This window comes from Hyla sarda, chromosome 2, assembly GCF_029499605.1.
Source record: "Hyla sarda isolate aHylSar1 chromosome 2, aHylSar1.hap1, whole genome shotgun sequence".
Lineage (NCBI taxonomy): Eukaryota > Metazoa > Chordata > Amphibia > Anura > Hylidae > Hyla > Hyla sarda.
The window spans coordinates 250,201,807-250,216,769 of record NC_079190.1 but is presented as its reverse complement, the minus strand read 5'-3'; the positions used below and the strand labels follow the sequence as shown (position 1 = coordinate 250,216,769).

General features: G+C 46.7%; 1 protein-coding gene and 1 long non-coding RNA gene across 5 annotated transcripts in view; one reads left to right on the top strand and one right to left on the bottom strand.

The window, feature by feature from the left end:
- LOC130355990 (uncharacterized) overlaps positions 1-14,074 on the top strand; it is a 29,428-nt gene extending 15,354 nt beyond the window's left edge. For all 4 annotated transcript variants that reach the window (XR_008888723.1, XR_008888725.1, XR_008888722.1 and 1 more), the window contains exons 2-3: positions 1,597-1,743; positions 13,937-14,074. This is a non-coding gene — a long non-coding RNA (uncharacterized LOC130355990). The remainder of the gene's footprint in view (positions 1-1,596; positions 1,744-13,936) is intronic.
- Positions 1-14,963, bottom strand: part of CCDC28B (coiled-coil domain containing 28B) — a 37,922-nt gene that overhangs the window by 4,401 nt on the left and 18,558 nt on the right. Inside the window, exons 2-5 of the mRNA XM_056556947.1 lie at positions 14,732-14,902; positions 13,924-14,087; positions 9,780-9,925; positions 1,463-1,485 (exon numbers count right to left, since the gene is read on the bottom strand). Of these exons, the coding sequence (XP_056412922.1) occupies positions 1,463-1,485; positions 9,780-9,925; positions 13,924-14,087; positions 14,732-14,892 (494 nt within the window). The 5' untranslated portion in view covers positions 14,893-14,902. The remainder of the gene's footprint in view (positions 1-1,462; positions 1,486-9,779; positions 9,926-13,923; positions 14,088-14,731; positions 14,903-14,963) is intronic.

Below are 14,963 nucleotides of genomic sequence, written 5' to 3'. Positions count from 1 at the left end.
GTGTACCCAGAAATTTTACTTAAAAGGGTCTACAGTACGAATCATAATTTACTTACATGTTCTCACGGACTTACATGAGTCTTTGTTCTCTCCACAGCCACCACTTCCACTGCATTAAGGGTACGTTCACACGCGCGGATTTTCGCAGCGTATTTAGCTGCGGATCCGCTGATGAAGGCCCTGCTGTATGCTAGTTTTACATGTGCCTGTTGGTAATGGCAATACGCTGCTACCAGCAGACACACTGCAGCGATGTGCGCGGCGTACTCGCACATCGCTGCCGCTCTCCCTGCTCTGACCTAGGCAGAGAGCTCCCGCGATGTGCGAGTATACTGCGACTCGCACATCGCAGTGTGTCTGCTGGTAGCAGCGTATTGCCACTACGAGCAGGCACATGTAAAGCCAGCATAGAGCGGGCCTTCACCAGCGGATCTGCAGCGTAAAATACCCTAAGTACCCTAAAGAAGAAATAAAAACTTTTCCACTATCCGCAGTTTTAGATCGGACCCACCGTGGTCTCCTGCACAGGCTCCCTGCTCTCCCAGGGAATGGAGTGTCTCGACCCCCACCCCACATGCTCCCTCCATATATCTCTATGGGAGAGCCAGAGATAGCCAAACAGCTCTCCTATAGAGATATATGGAGGGAGCGTGTCGGCCGCCGCTTTATGCGGGGGTCGGCACATCCCTTTACCAGGGAGAGCAGGGAGCCCATTCAGAAGATCACGGGACCCCCGCAATCTAAAACTTATCCCCTATCCTGTGGATAAGTTATTATGCATGATATTTTTCCTGTAAGTCTTAACACTATCCTGAGCCATGATTTTGTTAGTGCCAACACACACAATGTCCTGTCATTTTTGGCTTCTGGAGCTAGGGTCATGGTGACAGGACCCAGGAGCAATGCAGTTAACTCAAAGATGTCGGACTACCCCTGTGCGTATGTCATTGATTATCTGGGACAGGTTCTGCAGCTGTAACAATGGACAAGTTTATAAACATGTGTCTGGGGTTCATGATCCCACTGTATTTAAACCAGATATAAGGCTATGTTCTGACCTTTTTTCCAGGCTGTATTAAAACGTAGAGATTACAAAAATCTCAGTCAGTATTGATAATTTTTTCCCCATGGAGGTTTCAGTTGACCTTCAAAATCATGGTGAAGACCACCTTAATAATTTTCACAATTTTCACCTATTCACATTTTTTTTTACTGCTTTTCACTAGTGAAGAGTGGGTAGGTAGAAGACAGTCAAGTATGTTTTTGGACTATCTTGTAGTTCCACTGGCAATAGGGAGGTATGTAAGGAACTGTGATTTACATGAAATGCCGGTAGTGGTGTGTTTTTCTTTACTGTTTCTACTTGATCACATACAATAGGTTACTTAAAGGGGTATTCCGATGATTGGTATTTATCTTTGGTGACTGAAACCCCTTAAGCACATTTTACTGAAAAGGATACATGGAGTTGCTCAGTTCTTCAAGCTGAAATAGACATTTAGTGTGTTAGAAAGATAACAAATAATGTGTTCAAGATAAAAATACAAATAGAATGAAAACAACCAATACAACAATAACGTGACCTGTATTTCTTAGGTACTAGAAGTTAAAAAGTAATTTATCAGAATCAAGAAATTAAACCATTTCCACTGGATCCAGGATCCCAACTCCAATGATCAGGAGAGAACACAATGAAATTTAGGGAAGTACGGTACTTCCGCGCTGCCGAATCTCCAAGGATAGGTATAAACTGCTGCTTTATAAATATCAAATTTATTTGATATTTATAAAGCAGCAGTTTATACCTATCCTTGGAGATTCGGCAGCATGGGAGAACTTCCCTAAATTTCATTGTGTTCTCTCCTGATCTGTTATACGCCATCCCGGCGTGGGAAGCCTGCAGCAGCCTGGAAGCATTACACGCAATCTCCTTATTGCCCTCTGAGCGTTGTTCCTTGATATTGCACAATTTTGAAAGGTAAGCACATTACCTACCTTCCCCTCTACATATTTATTGGTGGTCCTGCACATGGAAGCGCTCCTGTCTACTTTTGTTCCCAACTCCAATGAGACATAACTGCTCATTCTGTGTTAAGGAGTCATGTGGGTGGTTCTACTCAGTGATTAACAACTGGGTATAATTGTGCATATAGAGAGCTGTCAATTACTGTTTAGCATCTCCCACATGACTACGTAGCCCAGAATGATCAAAGATTTCCCCCCCCCCCCCCCCCCCCAAAAAAAAAGTCTGCTCAGCTAACCTTCTACAACATGATGTTTGAAGAATAGACTGCATTTTCAACATGGCAGGTTCATTTTAATATGTATATTAATATTTATTTGATGAGGTTCTGTATCATCTGACTTAGAGGGGAGCAAACTTCTCCACTCACTAGCTACAAAGGCTTAAGGTCCCCGCACACCTTAGATGAAAGTTGATGAAAGTCAGAGATTTCAACCAAAACGATCGTTTGTCAGGTGAAATTTGGTTGACCGTTGGACAAAAGATTGTTCGTAAAGAAAAGATCTTTCATTCTAGAACAATTTTTCAGGGAAGCAAATACACATTTCCAGAGTAATTGTTCGTCCTTGACCCAATGACACTAATCATGTATGGCCAATTTAAACAACTTTAAAGGTTAATATGGACTTAAATGTATATGGCTGCATCTGAGAAAGTTTGGTTCATCAGAGAATTTATCTATGTGTATGACTGCATCTGTGAAAGAATCGTTCATCACAATTACAAAGAAGATTGGATTCCAGTCCTTACAATTTTATGTTTCTTCGTTCATTCAAATAATGATAAAACTCATTATAATTGTGATCAATGGGATTCCCTCTGCAAGCGAATTAACACTTTAAGGCTATGTTCTTATGGTTGAATGTCTGCACGGAAATTTCAGTGTGGATGTTCCACAAACAGCGTAGTGCCAGAAGAACATGCCGACGCTAGGACCACTCGGAAATGCACCGTCTCTTTGAGGGCAATGCATTTGCATGCAGACTCCGCAAAAAATAGACATGTCAGTTCTTTCTGCGGACTACGGAATCGGGATTCCCGCGGCAGAAACATCTGCACAGTGCAGCACAATTCCATTAAAATCAATGGGACAATGATGCAGCAGAATGCTTCTGCAGAATTCTGCATGGAAATTCCATTGTGTAAACATGGCCTAAGGCTGCTTCTACACTGCTTTAGGAAAACTGACACTGCCGTTTTTGAGCCAAAGCCAGAAGTGTATTCAAAACAAGTGGTAAATATAAAGGATAAAATACTTCTCCTTACTGCTGGATCCACTTCTGGTTTTGGCTCAAAAACTGCAGTGGCAGTAAAAAAGAATTGAAGACTTAGCCTAAAGCAAAAACATCCACATGAGGAGATGAGTAAACAGCTGGAGCAGTAAATAATAATAGCTGTAAGACCCCATTCACACTACAGAAATTATACTAGGAATTTCCACAAGAAAATCTCTTATGTTCAACAGTTCAATATTCAGGCACAATTAAATTCAGCATGGAAATTCTGTAGTATAAACGGTCATAGTTGCTCCTGTGTCTATAGAACTTTCAAAATGAAAAAAAAAATGAAAAAATCCCAGAATTCCCTTTGTTGGTCATGGAAAAAACGGACTTGCTCTCAACTTAGTTCTGCTTATACTTAAAGGATATGTTCACATATACTGTATATGCTACGGATTTAATGCTGCCGATTTGATGCTGTGCTCAGCTATTTATTTGCACAGCATCAAATCCTTGGTACAGTATGTGTAAACATAACCCTTAAAACTAAATGAACCCTTGTATGCAAGAAAACTAAAAACAGCATCGCAGATCTCAGCTCCCTGAACAACTGTAAATTGTATGTACAGTGATCCTTCAACTTACAATGGCCTCAACATACAATACTTTCAACATACAGTGGTCTTTTCTGGACAATTGTAACTTGAAACCAGACTCAACATACAATGCTACGGAATCTGCGAAACGTGTCAATGGCTGGAAGAACCGACCAATCAGAATGGACATTCACTGGTAAAACTCCTGTATTACTGAAGAGCATACACTCACTGATGTCTGGTAGCGCCCCCTACAGTACAGGGAGGTATTACATGTTCTGTACTCTTTACCTGTGCCAGGGTTAGTTGCTCGTTTGGACACCAGATGAGGGCGGCTCCTTTTTTTTTTTTTTTTTTTTTTTTGGGGATATTGCGTGTTCTGTACAGGAACTTCTGTCCTCTACATAAACCAGTGTTTCCCAAAGAAGGTGCCTCCAGCTGTTGCAAAACTACAATTCCCAGCATGCCCGGACAGCCTTTGGCTGGCCGGGCATGCTTGGAGTTGTAGTTTTGAAACAGCTGGAGGCACTCTTGTTGGGAAACACTGAAATAGACAGTGACTTACAGCTCCCAGCAGATCTTTATTACTTTTATATGTAAGGACTTGCTTTATCTGTATTAGTTATATACTTATTTATCTTTAATTCTCACTTTTTCCTATTTTTGGATGACATTTTGGTGGCTTCAGAACCAATTACCAGGTTTCCATAGAGTTCTGGTCTCAACATACAATGGTTTCAACATACAATTGTTACGCCGAGCGCTCCGGGTCCCCGCTCCTCCCCGGAGCGCTCGCTTCTCTCTCGCTACCGCAGCGCTCCGGGCAGCTCCACTGACCCGGTGCGCTGCGATACCGTCTCCAGCCGGGATGCGATTCGCGATGCGGGTAGCGCCCGCTCGCGATGCGCATCCCGGCTCCCGTACCTGACTCGCTCTCCGTCTGTCCTGTCCCGGCGCGCGCGGCCCCGCTCCCTAGGGCGCGCGCGTGCCGGGTCTCTGCGATTTAAAGGGCCACTGCGCCGCTGATTGGCGCAGTGGTTCCAATTAGTGTGTTCACCTGTGCACTCCCTATTTATACCTCACTTCCCCTTCACTCCCTCGCCGGATCTTGTTGCCATTGTGCCAGTGAAAGCGTTTCCTTGTGTGTTCCTAGCCTGTGTTCCAGACCTCCTGCCGTTGCCCCTGACTACGATCCTTGCTGCCTGCCCCGACCTTCTGCTACGTCCGACCTTGCTTCTGTCTACTCCCTTGTACCGCGCCTATCTTCAGCAGTCAGAGAGGTTGAGCCGTTGCTAGTGGATACGACCTGGTCACTACCGCCGCAGCAAGACCATCCCGCTTTGCGGCGGGCTCTGGTGAAAACCAGTAGTGACTTAGAACCGATCCACTAGCACGGTCCACGCCAATCCCTCTCTGGCACAGAGGATCCACTACCTGCCAGCCGGCATCGTGACAGTAGATCCGGCCATGGATCCCGCTGAAGTTCCTCTGCCAGTTGTCGCCGACCTCACCACGGTGGTCGCCCAGCAGTCACAACAGATAGCGCAACAAGGCCAACAGCTGTCTCAACTGACCGTGATGCTACAGCAGCTACTACCACAGCTTCAGCAATCATCTCCTCCGCCAGCTCCTGCACCTCCTCCGCAGCGAGTGGCCGCTTCTGGTCTACGACTATCCTTGCCGGATAAATTTGATGGGGACTCTAAATTCTGCCGTGGCTTTCTTTCCCAATGTTCCCTGCACTTGGAGATGATGTCGGACCAGTTTCCTACTGAAAGGTCTAAGGTGGCTTTCGTAGTCAGCCTTTTGTCTGGAAAAGCTCTGTCATGGGCCACACCGCTCTGGGACCGCAATGACCCCGTCACTGCCTCTGCCTTCTCCTTCTCTACTATGGCCTTCTTGGATTCCGGATCTGCAGGAAATTTTATTTTGGCCTCTCTCGTCAACAGGTTCAACATCCCAGTGACCAGTCTCGCCAGACCCCTCTACATCAATTGTGTAAACAATGAAAGATTGGACTGTACCATACGTCTCCGCACGGAGCCCCTTCTAATGTGCATCGGACCTCATCACGAGAAGATTGAATTTTTGGTCCTCCCCAATTGCACTTCCGAAATCCTCCTTGGACTACCCTGGCTTCAACTCCATTCCCCAACCCTGGATTGGTCCACTGGGGAGATCAAGAGTTGGGGGCCCTCTTGTTTCAAGGACTGCCTAAAACCGGTTCCCAGTAACCCTTGCCGTGACTCTGTGGTTCCCCCTGTAACCGGTCTCCCTAAGGCCTATATGGACTTTGCGGATGTTTTTTGCAAAAAACAAGCTGAGACTCTACCTCCTCACAGGCCTTATGATTGTCCTATTGACCTCCTCCCGGGCACTACTCCACCCCGGGGCAGAATCTATCCTCTGTCCGCCCCAGAGACTCTTGCTATGTCGGAGTACATCCAGGAAAATTTAAAAAAAGGCTTTATCCGTAAATCCTCCTCTCCTGCCGGAGCCGGATTTTTCTTTGTGTCCAAAAAAGATGGCTCTCTACGTCCTTGCATTGACTACCGCGGTCTTAATAAAATCACGGTAAAGAACCGCTACCCCCTACCCCTCATCTCTGAACTCTTTGATCGCCTCCAAGGTGCCCACATCTTTACCAAACTGGACTTAAGAGGTGCTTATAATCTCATCCGCATCAGAGAGGGGGATGAATGGAAAACGGCATTTAACACTAGAGATGGACACTTTGAGTATCTGGTCATGCCCTTTGGCCTGTGCAACGCCCCTGCCGTCTTCCAAGACTTTGTTAATGAAATTTTTCGTGATCTCTTATACTCCTGTGTTGTTGTATATCTGGACGATATCCTGATTTTTTCTGCCAATCTAGAAGAACACCGCCAGCATGTCCGTATGGTTCTTCAGAGACTTCGTGACAATCAACTTTATGCCAAGATAGAGAAATGTCTGTTTGAATGCCAATCTCTTCCTTTCCTAGGATACTTGGTCTCTGGCCAAGGACTACAAATGGATCCAGACAAACTCTCTGCCGTCTTAGATTGGCCACGCCCCTCCGGACTCCGTGCTATCCAACGTTTTTTGGGGTTCGCCAATTATTACAGGCAATTTATTCCACATTTTTCTACCGTTGTGGCCCCTATCGTGGCTTTAACCAAAAAAAATGCCAATCCCAAGTCTTGGCCTCCTCAAGCGGAAGACGCCTTTAAACGGCTCAAGTCTGCCTTTTCTTCGGCTCCTGTGCTCTCCAGACCTGACCCATCTAAACCCTTCCTATTGGAGGTTGATGCCTCCTCTGTAGGAGCTGGAGCGGTCCTTCTACAAAAAAATTCTTCCGGGCATGCTGTTACTTGTGGTTTTTTTTCTAGGACCTTCTCTCCGGCGGAGAGGAACTACTCCATCGGGGATCGAGAGCTTCTAGCCATTAAATTAGCACTTGAGGAATGGAGGCATCTGCTGGAGGGATCAAGATTTCCAGTTATTATTTACACCGATCACAAGAACCTCTCCTATCTCCAGTCTGCCCAACGGCTGAATCCTCGCCAGGCCAGGTGGTCTCTGTTCTTTGCCCGATTTAATTTTGAAATTCACTTTCGGCCTGCCGATAAGAACATTAGGGCCGATGCTCTCTCTCGTTCCTCGGATGCCTCGGAAGTTGAACTCTCTCCGCAACACATCATTCCTCCTGACTGCCTGATTTCCACTTCTCCAGCCTCCATCAGGCAAACTCCTCCAGGGAAGACCTTCGTCACTCCACGCCAACGCCTCGGAATCCTCAAATGGGGTCACTCCTCCCATCTCGCAGGCCATGCGGGCATCAAGAAATCTGTGCAACTCATCTCTCGCTTCTATTGGTGGCCGACTCTGGAGACGGATGTCGTGGACTTTGTGCGAGCCTGCACTGTCTGTGCCCGGGATAAGACTCCTCGCCAGAAGCCCGCTGGTTTTCTTCATCCTCTGCCTGTCCCCGAACAGCCTTGGTCTCTGATTGGTATGGATTTTATTACAGACCTACCCCCATCCCGTGGCAACACTGTTGTTTGGGTGGTCGTTGATCGATTCTCCAAGATGGCACATTTCATCCCTCTTCCTGGTCTTCCTTCAGCGCCTCAGTTGGCTAAACAATTTTTTGTACACATTTTTCGTCTTCACGGGTTGCCCACACAGATAGTCTCGGATAGAGGCGTCCAATTTGTGTCAAAATTCTGGAGGGCTCTCTGTAAACAACTCAAGATTAAATTAAACTTTTCTTCTGCATATCATCCTCAATCCAATGGACAAGTAGAAAGAATTAACCAGGTCTTGGGTGATTATTTACGACATTTTGTTTCCTCCCGCCAGGATGATTGGGCAGATCTTCTACCATGGGCCGAATTCTCGTATAACTTTAGAGTCTCTGAATCTTCCTCCAAATCCCCATTTTTCGTGGTGTACGGCCGTCACCCTCTTCCCCCCCTCCCTACTCCCTTGCCCTCTGGTTTGCCCGCTGTAGATGAAGTGACTCGTGATCTTTCCACCATATGGAAAGAGACCCAAGATTCTCTTTTACAGGCTTCATCTCGCATGAAAAGGTTTGCCGATAAGAAAAGAAGAGCTCCCCCCATTTTTGCTCCCGGAGACAAGGTATGGCTCTCCGCTAAATATGTCCGCTTTCGTGTCCCCAGTTACAAACTGGGTCCACGCTATCTTGGTCCTTTCAAAGTCTTGTGCCAAATTAATCCTGTCTCTTACAAACTTCTTCTTCCTCCTTCTCTCCGTATTCCTAATGCCTTTCATGTCTCTCTTCTTAAACCACTCATCATCAACCGTTTCTCTCCCAAATTAGTTTCTCCCACTCCTGTCTCCGGTTCTTCTGACGTCTTCTCAGTGAGATACTGGCCTCCAAGACGGTCAGAGGAAAAAGGTTCTTTTTAGTGGATTGGGAGGGCTGTGGACCTGAAGAGAGATCCTGGGAACCTGAGGACAACATCCTAGACAAAAGTCTGCTCCTCAGGTTCTCAGGCTCTAAGAAGAGGGGGAGACCCAAGGGGGGGGGGTACTGTTACGCCGAGCGCTCCGGGTCCTCGCTCCTCCCCGGAGCGCTCGCTTCTCTCTCGCTACCGCAGCGCTCCGGGCAGCTCCACTGACCCGGTGCGCTGCGATACCGTCTCCAGCCGGGATGCGATTCGCGATGCGGGTAGCGCCCGCTCGCGATGCGCATCCCGTCTCCCGTACCTGACTCGCTCTCCGTCTGTCCTGTCCCGGCGCGCGCGGCCCCGCTCCCTAGGGCGCGCGCGCGCCGGGTCTCTGCGATTTAAAGGGCCACTGCGCCGCTGATTGGCGCAGTGGTTCCAATTAGTGTGTTCACCTGTGCACTCCCTATTTATACCTCACTTCCCCTTCACTCCCTCGCCGGATCTTGTTGCCATTGTGCCAGTGAAAGCGTTTCCTTGTGTGTTCCTAGCCTGTGTTCCAGACCTCCTGCCGTTGCCCCTGACTACGATCCTTGCTGCCTGCCCCGACCTTCTGCTACGTCCGACCTTGCTTCTGTCTACTCCCTTGTACCGCGCCTATCTTCAGCAGTCAGAGAGGTTGAGCCGTTGCTAGTGGATACGACCTGGTCACTACCGCCGCAGCAAGACCATCCCGCTTTGCGGCGGGCTCTGGTGAAAACCAGTAGTGACTTAGAACCGATCCACTAGCACGGTCCACGCCAATCCCTCTCTGGCACAGAGGATCCACTACCTGCCAGCCGGCATCGTGACAACAATGGTCGTCCTGGAACCAATTAATATTGTAACTTGAGGGACCACTGTATGGCTGTCGGCACACACTAGTTTCCAGGTAAACTTTAGATGTAAGATTGTTGGAGGAAGCAGTTTTTAATAGTCACATTGAATACACTGGTCAGGGTGCTGCTTTAAGAAATATCTCCTTATAAATGGATATCAGTCTTACATTATTTAGTAACTGCTCCAGGTTCCTCTCTGCGTAGGTCTCATCTCTCGTTTCCTCTGCACACACATCTAGGCTGAAGTGGAGGCGAGCTAATTGTTCTTGCATCTCTCTCACTCTTTCTAGTTGCTCAAAAGAGCAAACTTGGCCTACAGAAAATAGATGATCATGGGAAAAGCATTATGTAACAAAGTAAAAGTGCTAGATAAATCAGAAAAATATGAATAGAACTTTAAGTGCCTATGGTATTCAGTAGGGATCGACCGATATCAGTTTTTTATGGCCGATACCGATAATCGGTGGAGGTTAGGGCCGATAGCCGATAACTTATACCGATATTCCGGTATAAGTTATCGGCTATTTATCCCCCAGCGACACCGCTGCAGATAATTGATTTAAAGCGGGCGCTTTAAATCAATGCACTGCAGTGGCTTTTGCGGTGCCATAGGCCGCCGCTACCACCACCCGCTTCTCTCCCCCTACCTGTCAGGGTGGTCCGGGCCATCCATCCTTCCTGTACTGTCCGGAGGCATTCCGGGTGGAGGGTGAACCGGTCCGGGCTGTCCTTCTTCTCCGGGGGTGCTCTTCTCCACTCCGGGCAGGCTCCGGCCTAGTATCGCAGCATAGACGCCGCTGAGCAGTGACGCCCGTGAGCAGCAACGCACCTGACGTCACGGCGTAGCGGCGTCTATGCAGCGTACTAGGCCGGAGTGGAGAAGAGCACCCCCGGAGAAGAAGGACAGCCCGGACCGGTTCACCCTCCACCCGCAATGCCACCGCACACTACAGGAAGGATGGATGGCCCGGACCACCCCCATTACAGGTAAGTTTATTTATTTTTTATTGACTCGGAGGGTGGGGGAGGGGCCCGACCGTTATAGCGGTATGGGCAAAAATCCATACCGTGGGAGAAAAAAGACGGTATCTGGTTCATACCGGTATACCGCCCAGCACTACGGTGGGGGGTGCGACGCGGTGGGTCGGGGGGGGGGGGCGGTGCGGTGGGGGCGGTGCGGGGGTCGGGGCATTATCGGCTTATCGGCAAGGTAATTGCCGATACCGATAATGCCCAAAATTGTGATTATCGGCCAATAATATCGGCCATACCGATAATCGGTCGATCCCTAGTATTCAGGACATGCCCATAAAATCTTAAACTAATGAATTGAAAGTGTTAATGTCACCTATATAAACTTTTGACATGTGGTGCAAACCTGTCAAAAGTTTGGATTGCACAGGGTATCAATCTGTTGGAGAAAAAAAAACTTTCTGGTTTTACCCATAGCAACCAACCACATAATAATGACTATGAATAGGAGTGTGGAAAGGGGCCAGTCTGCTGTCTCACCTACAGTTACTACCTGCCTGTACATATTTTTATGCTTCTTCAAATAAAGAATCTGGATTTTAAGGGCTCGTCCACAATGCAGACATTCTGCCGGCGTGTTCATACTTTGGGCGGAATTCTGCCGGGACTGCATTGCCAGCTATCTATCTGCATTCTTTGGACAACCAATCGTCCCCAACAGATTGATAAACCTGGGCCAATGTGTCAGTTATACATAAGGGCTTCTTAGGCTAGGTTTACACTGTGTTATTGCTAGCTTAGTCATATCCATTGGCATCCCACCAAAAACAGGATGCCTATGTATATTGTAAAAGGGAGCAGCAGACCCCGTTAAAGGAGAACTTCTGTAGGAGTTTTTTTTCTTTCGTCTAACTATGGCCATTGTTTGGGAAATAAAAAAATATATATCTCCTTACCTCCAGCACTTCCACGGTTCCTCCGGTGTCCTGCCCTGGACCCCTGCAGTAATCCTCTTACTGAGCTGCAATGTGATTGTCATCTACGGCAGCACCCTCAGACAGTCATGCTGCAGCTTAGGAAGTTGATCGCTGCAGGAAACGGGACACAGGAGTAGATGGTAATTTTTTTAAATACAAAACAACGACCATAGTAAGGGAAAAAAAACTCCTGCTGGAGTTCTTCTTTCATTTCAGTGGCTCAAACTGAGTCACCGCTGTTCAGGAGGTATGCACTATTTTAACCACACCAAAAAAGGCATCGCAGTCAGTGTTTTAAGTCCACTTAAAATAGTGCATACGCCCCGAAGGGAATCCCTTGGTGGGGTCCACTCCCCCTGTTTAAAAATGGTATTCCTAACTAAGAAATGTATGGAATATCCACCAGATACTTGTGGGGTTTCAACTCTAGGACCACTATTGGTCAGAAAAAGGTGGAGTCCCTCATCTTCTGTTCAGTACTACAGAGAGAAAGAGACAAGGTAGAGAGATGGCGACACGTGTGTGCCGCTTTGTCTATTATTGCTCAAGGAAAAGTGACAGCCGGTTCACCTGCACTAAACCCAATACATAGGGTTATAGTGTGGGTGAACTGGAATACAACTAATTATAACTTGCCCGAATCCGCATTCTGGTTCCGGAGATACCCGTTGTATTAGCCTCCATTGCTAATAACCGGCTTTGGGCAATGGAGGGGGGGCAAGGTCCTACCTCCATTGCTTAAAGTCAGCTATTAGCAGTGAAGGCAACTACAACAGCTATCTCCAGGACCAGACTGCAGATCCAGGTAAGTGATAATACGGTGTAATCCGGTTTACCAGCACTATAATCTCATGTATTGGGTTTAGTGAAGGTGAACCGGCTGTCCGTTTCCCTTTAATAGGAGTTGTTAATTGCATGTATTTATATCCTGCCAACAGTTGGCAGTCCCAGAAGTGGAGTTCCCACCTGTCAGCCATTTATGGTAAAATCTAACAATGTGGCCCACAGACCAGATATGTTTGTTCACCCTTGGTTTAGACCTCCTACTATAAAACCAAGGACCAGAATTTAGGGAGCTGTCTTCTGTGCCTGACATTTAGGAGCAACTTTTTAAGCTGCTATCAGCCAGTGAAAATGTTCCTGTAGCTATTTGGCTGACCGCTGCTAGCTAATATACAGAGTTGTCCTCACAATGTTTCTTTTAGGTGTGCACATAGGCACATGGGGAACTCTAATGTTTATTGCTGGTCATATTGTGACATAGCAGGTACCTTGCATAACAGCAGAAAACTGGGAATGCGTTTCATTTGTTATAACTATTGGGATTTTTTTGCAACAAAATACCCTTTTAAGATTTTGATACATACCGTATTTTTCGCCGTATAAGACGCACTTTTTCTTCCCCAAAACTGGGGGGAAAAAGTCGGTGCGTCTTATATGTCGATTGCACCCCTTTCGCGGCGGTCCCTGCGGCCATCAATGGCCGGGACCCGCGGCTAATACAGGACATCACCGATTGCGGTGATGCCCTGTATTAACCCTTCAGACGTGGCGATCAAAGCTGACCGCCGCGTCTGAAGGGAAAGTGACACTAACCCGGCTGTTCAGTTGGGCTGTTTGGGACCGCCGCGATTTCACCGCGGCGGTCCCGAACAGCCCGACTGAATAGCCGGGTTAGTGCTTACAGGACACCGGGAGGGACCTTATCTGCCTCCTCGGTGTCTTCTCCGTTCAGGGATCCCCTGTACGGCCGGCGCACTCCTTCCTCGTCATCACGGCGTTGCGTATGTGCGTCGGCGTGAGTAACGATGTGATGGCGGCAACGGAGAGCGAGGATACCCGGCCGACAGCAGAGACGTTCCAGATCGACGGGGACGCGGCGACAGTGATGGAGCGACATCTAGGGCAGCGGTGACGGGTCCGGAGTGGCGGGGACACGTGAGTATTACCTCCTATGCAGTGGTCTTCAATCTGCGGACCTCCAGATGTTGCAAAACTACAACTCCCAGCATGCCCGGACAGCCAACGGCTGTCCGGGCATGCTGGGAGTTGTAGTTTTGCAATATCTGGAGGTCCGCAGGTTGAAGACCACTATTGGGTTCAAAATCTTTATTTTTTTAGATTTTGCACCTATAAATTGGGTGCGTCTTATACGCCGGTGCGTCCTGTAGGACGAAAAATACGGTATATTTAAAGAAAATATTATTATAATTATTATTGAAACTCTATAATAATATACTGTACTGTGGTGATTTATTACCAAATGTGAGTAGATGCTGAAGTTTTTAACCAGTATTAGAACCAGTATTTTACAAATTTTTATAACAAACCCCACTATTTTCCCCACTTTTCTACTTTTTACCAAATGCTTGAAGTTTTCCAGAGTGAAAGTCATTGAGAAGACTCAAGAGACCCCCTTCCATTTCACATACATGGGATACATCAGTTAGGAAGGAGTGCTGAAGACTAGGCCCCGGAGTCACCACTTCACAGGGAGCAGCGGGCCGACCACGATCCTTAATACACCTAAAATATAGAAAATCCATTTTAGGGTGCATTTACACCATGATTTATGTATATGGCAACCGTATATGGTTTTATATTATAAAACCATATAGAACTGTATTTTTCGCCATATACCGTACATAGACTGGCAATGAGAAACCATACAAACAAGGGAATCTTTTCTACAATTTGGCATGGTTGTGGTTCAGTCCAGTTTTTTTTTGCTAAACACAAAACAGTGTCCTATCTTGGTTTTGTCTACTGTTTCCAAACTGTTTCATGCTAGGTTTCATATGGTTTTATTTCATACTGTATTAATAACCCTAAACTGTATGCCAACCGTATGCACAAGCCTTGGTGTGAATGCAACCTTTCTTATATCACCTACTAAATAAATGCCTAACAATAAAATATATGTATTTTTTATCTACATGTATTGCGCTTTAAATTGTAGTAGATCTTTTTCTTTTTTTAAAGCAAGCTACTTCAACTGTATGAAAAAATAAATAAATAACACTGCGCTTTATATTTATTATTTAAACAGCAGAAATATACAACTGTTTGGGCATGCATTTGATATGTCTCTCTGCCCATCTGTTCTGTTTAAAGAATAAAACTACTGGTAACAGTGTACACATCCAATAAACTGTGGATATACTACTTACCTTTTGATCTTATTCTTTTGCTTTGGTGAGGGTGGATGTGGGAGGCCCAGGCTGAAGGTGGCACTCTTACTTGGAGGAGCAGAAGCTCTTCTTACAGGAGCTGGTGGAAGCGTTTGTGTTACACATACTTTTGGACTCCTCTTTTTCCTTTTATCCTCCATTTATTGTACTCTAGAAAAAATTTATTAAATAGTAGTTAAAGGTTAAAGGGGTACTCCCCTGGAAATCTTAA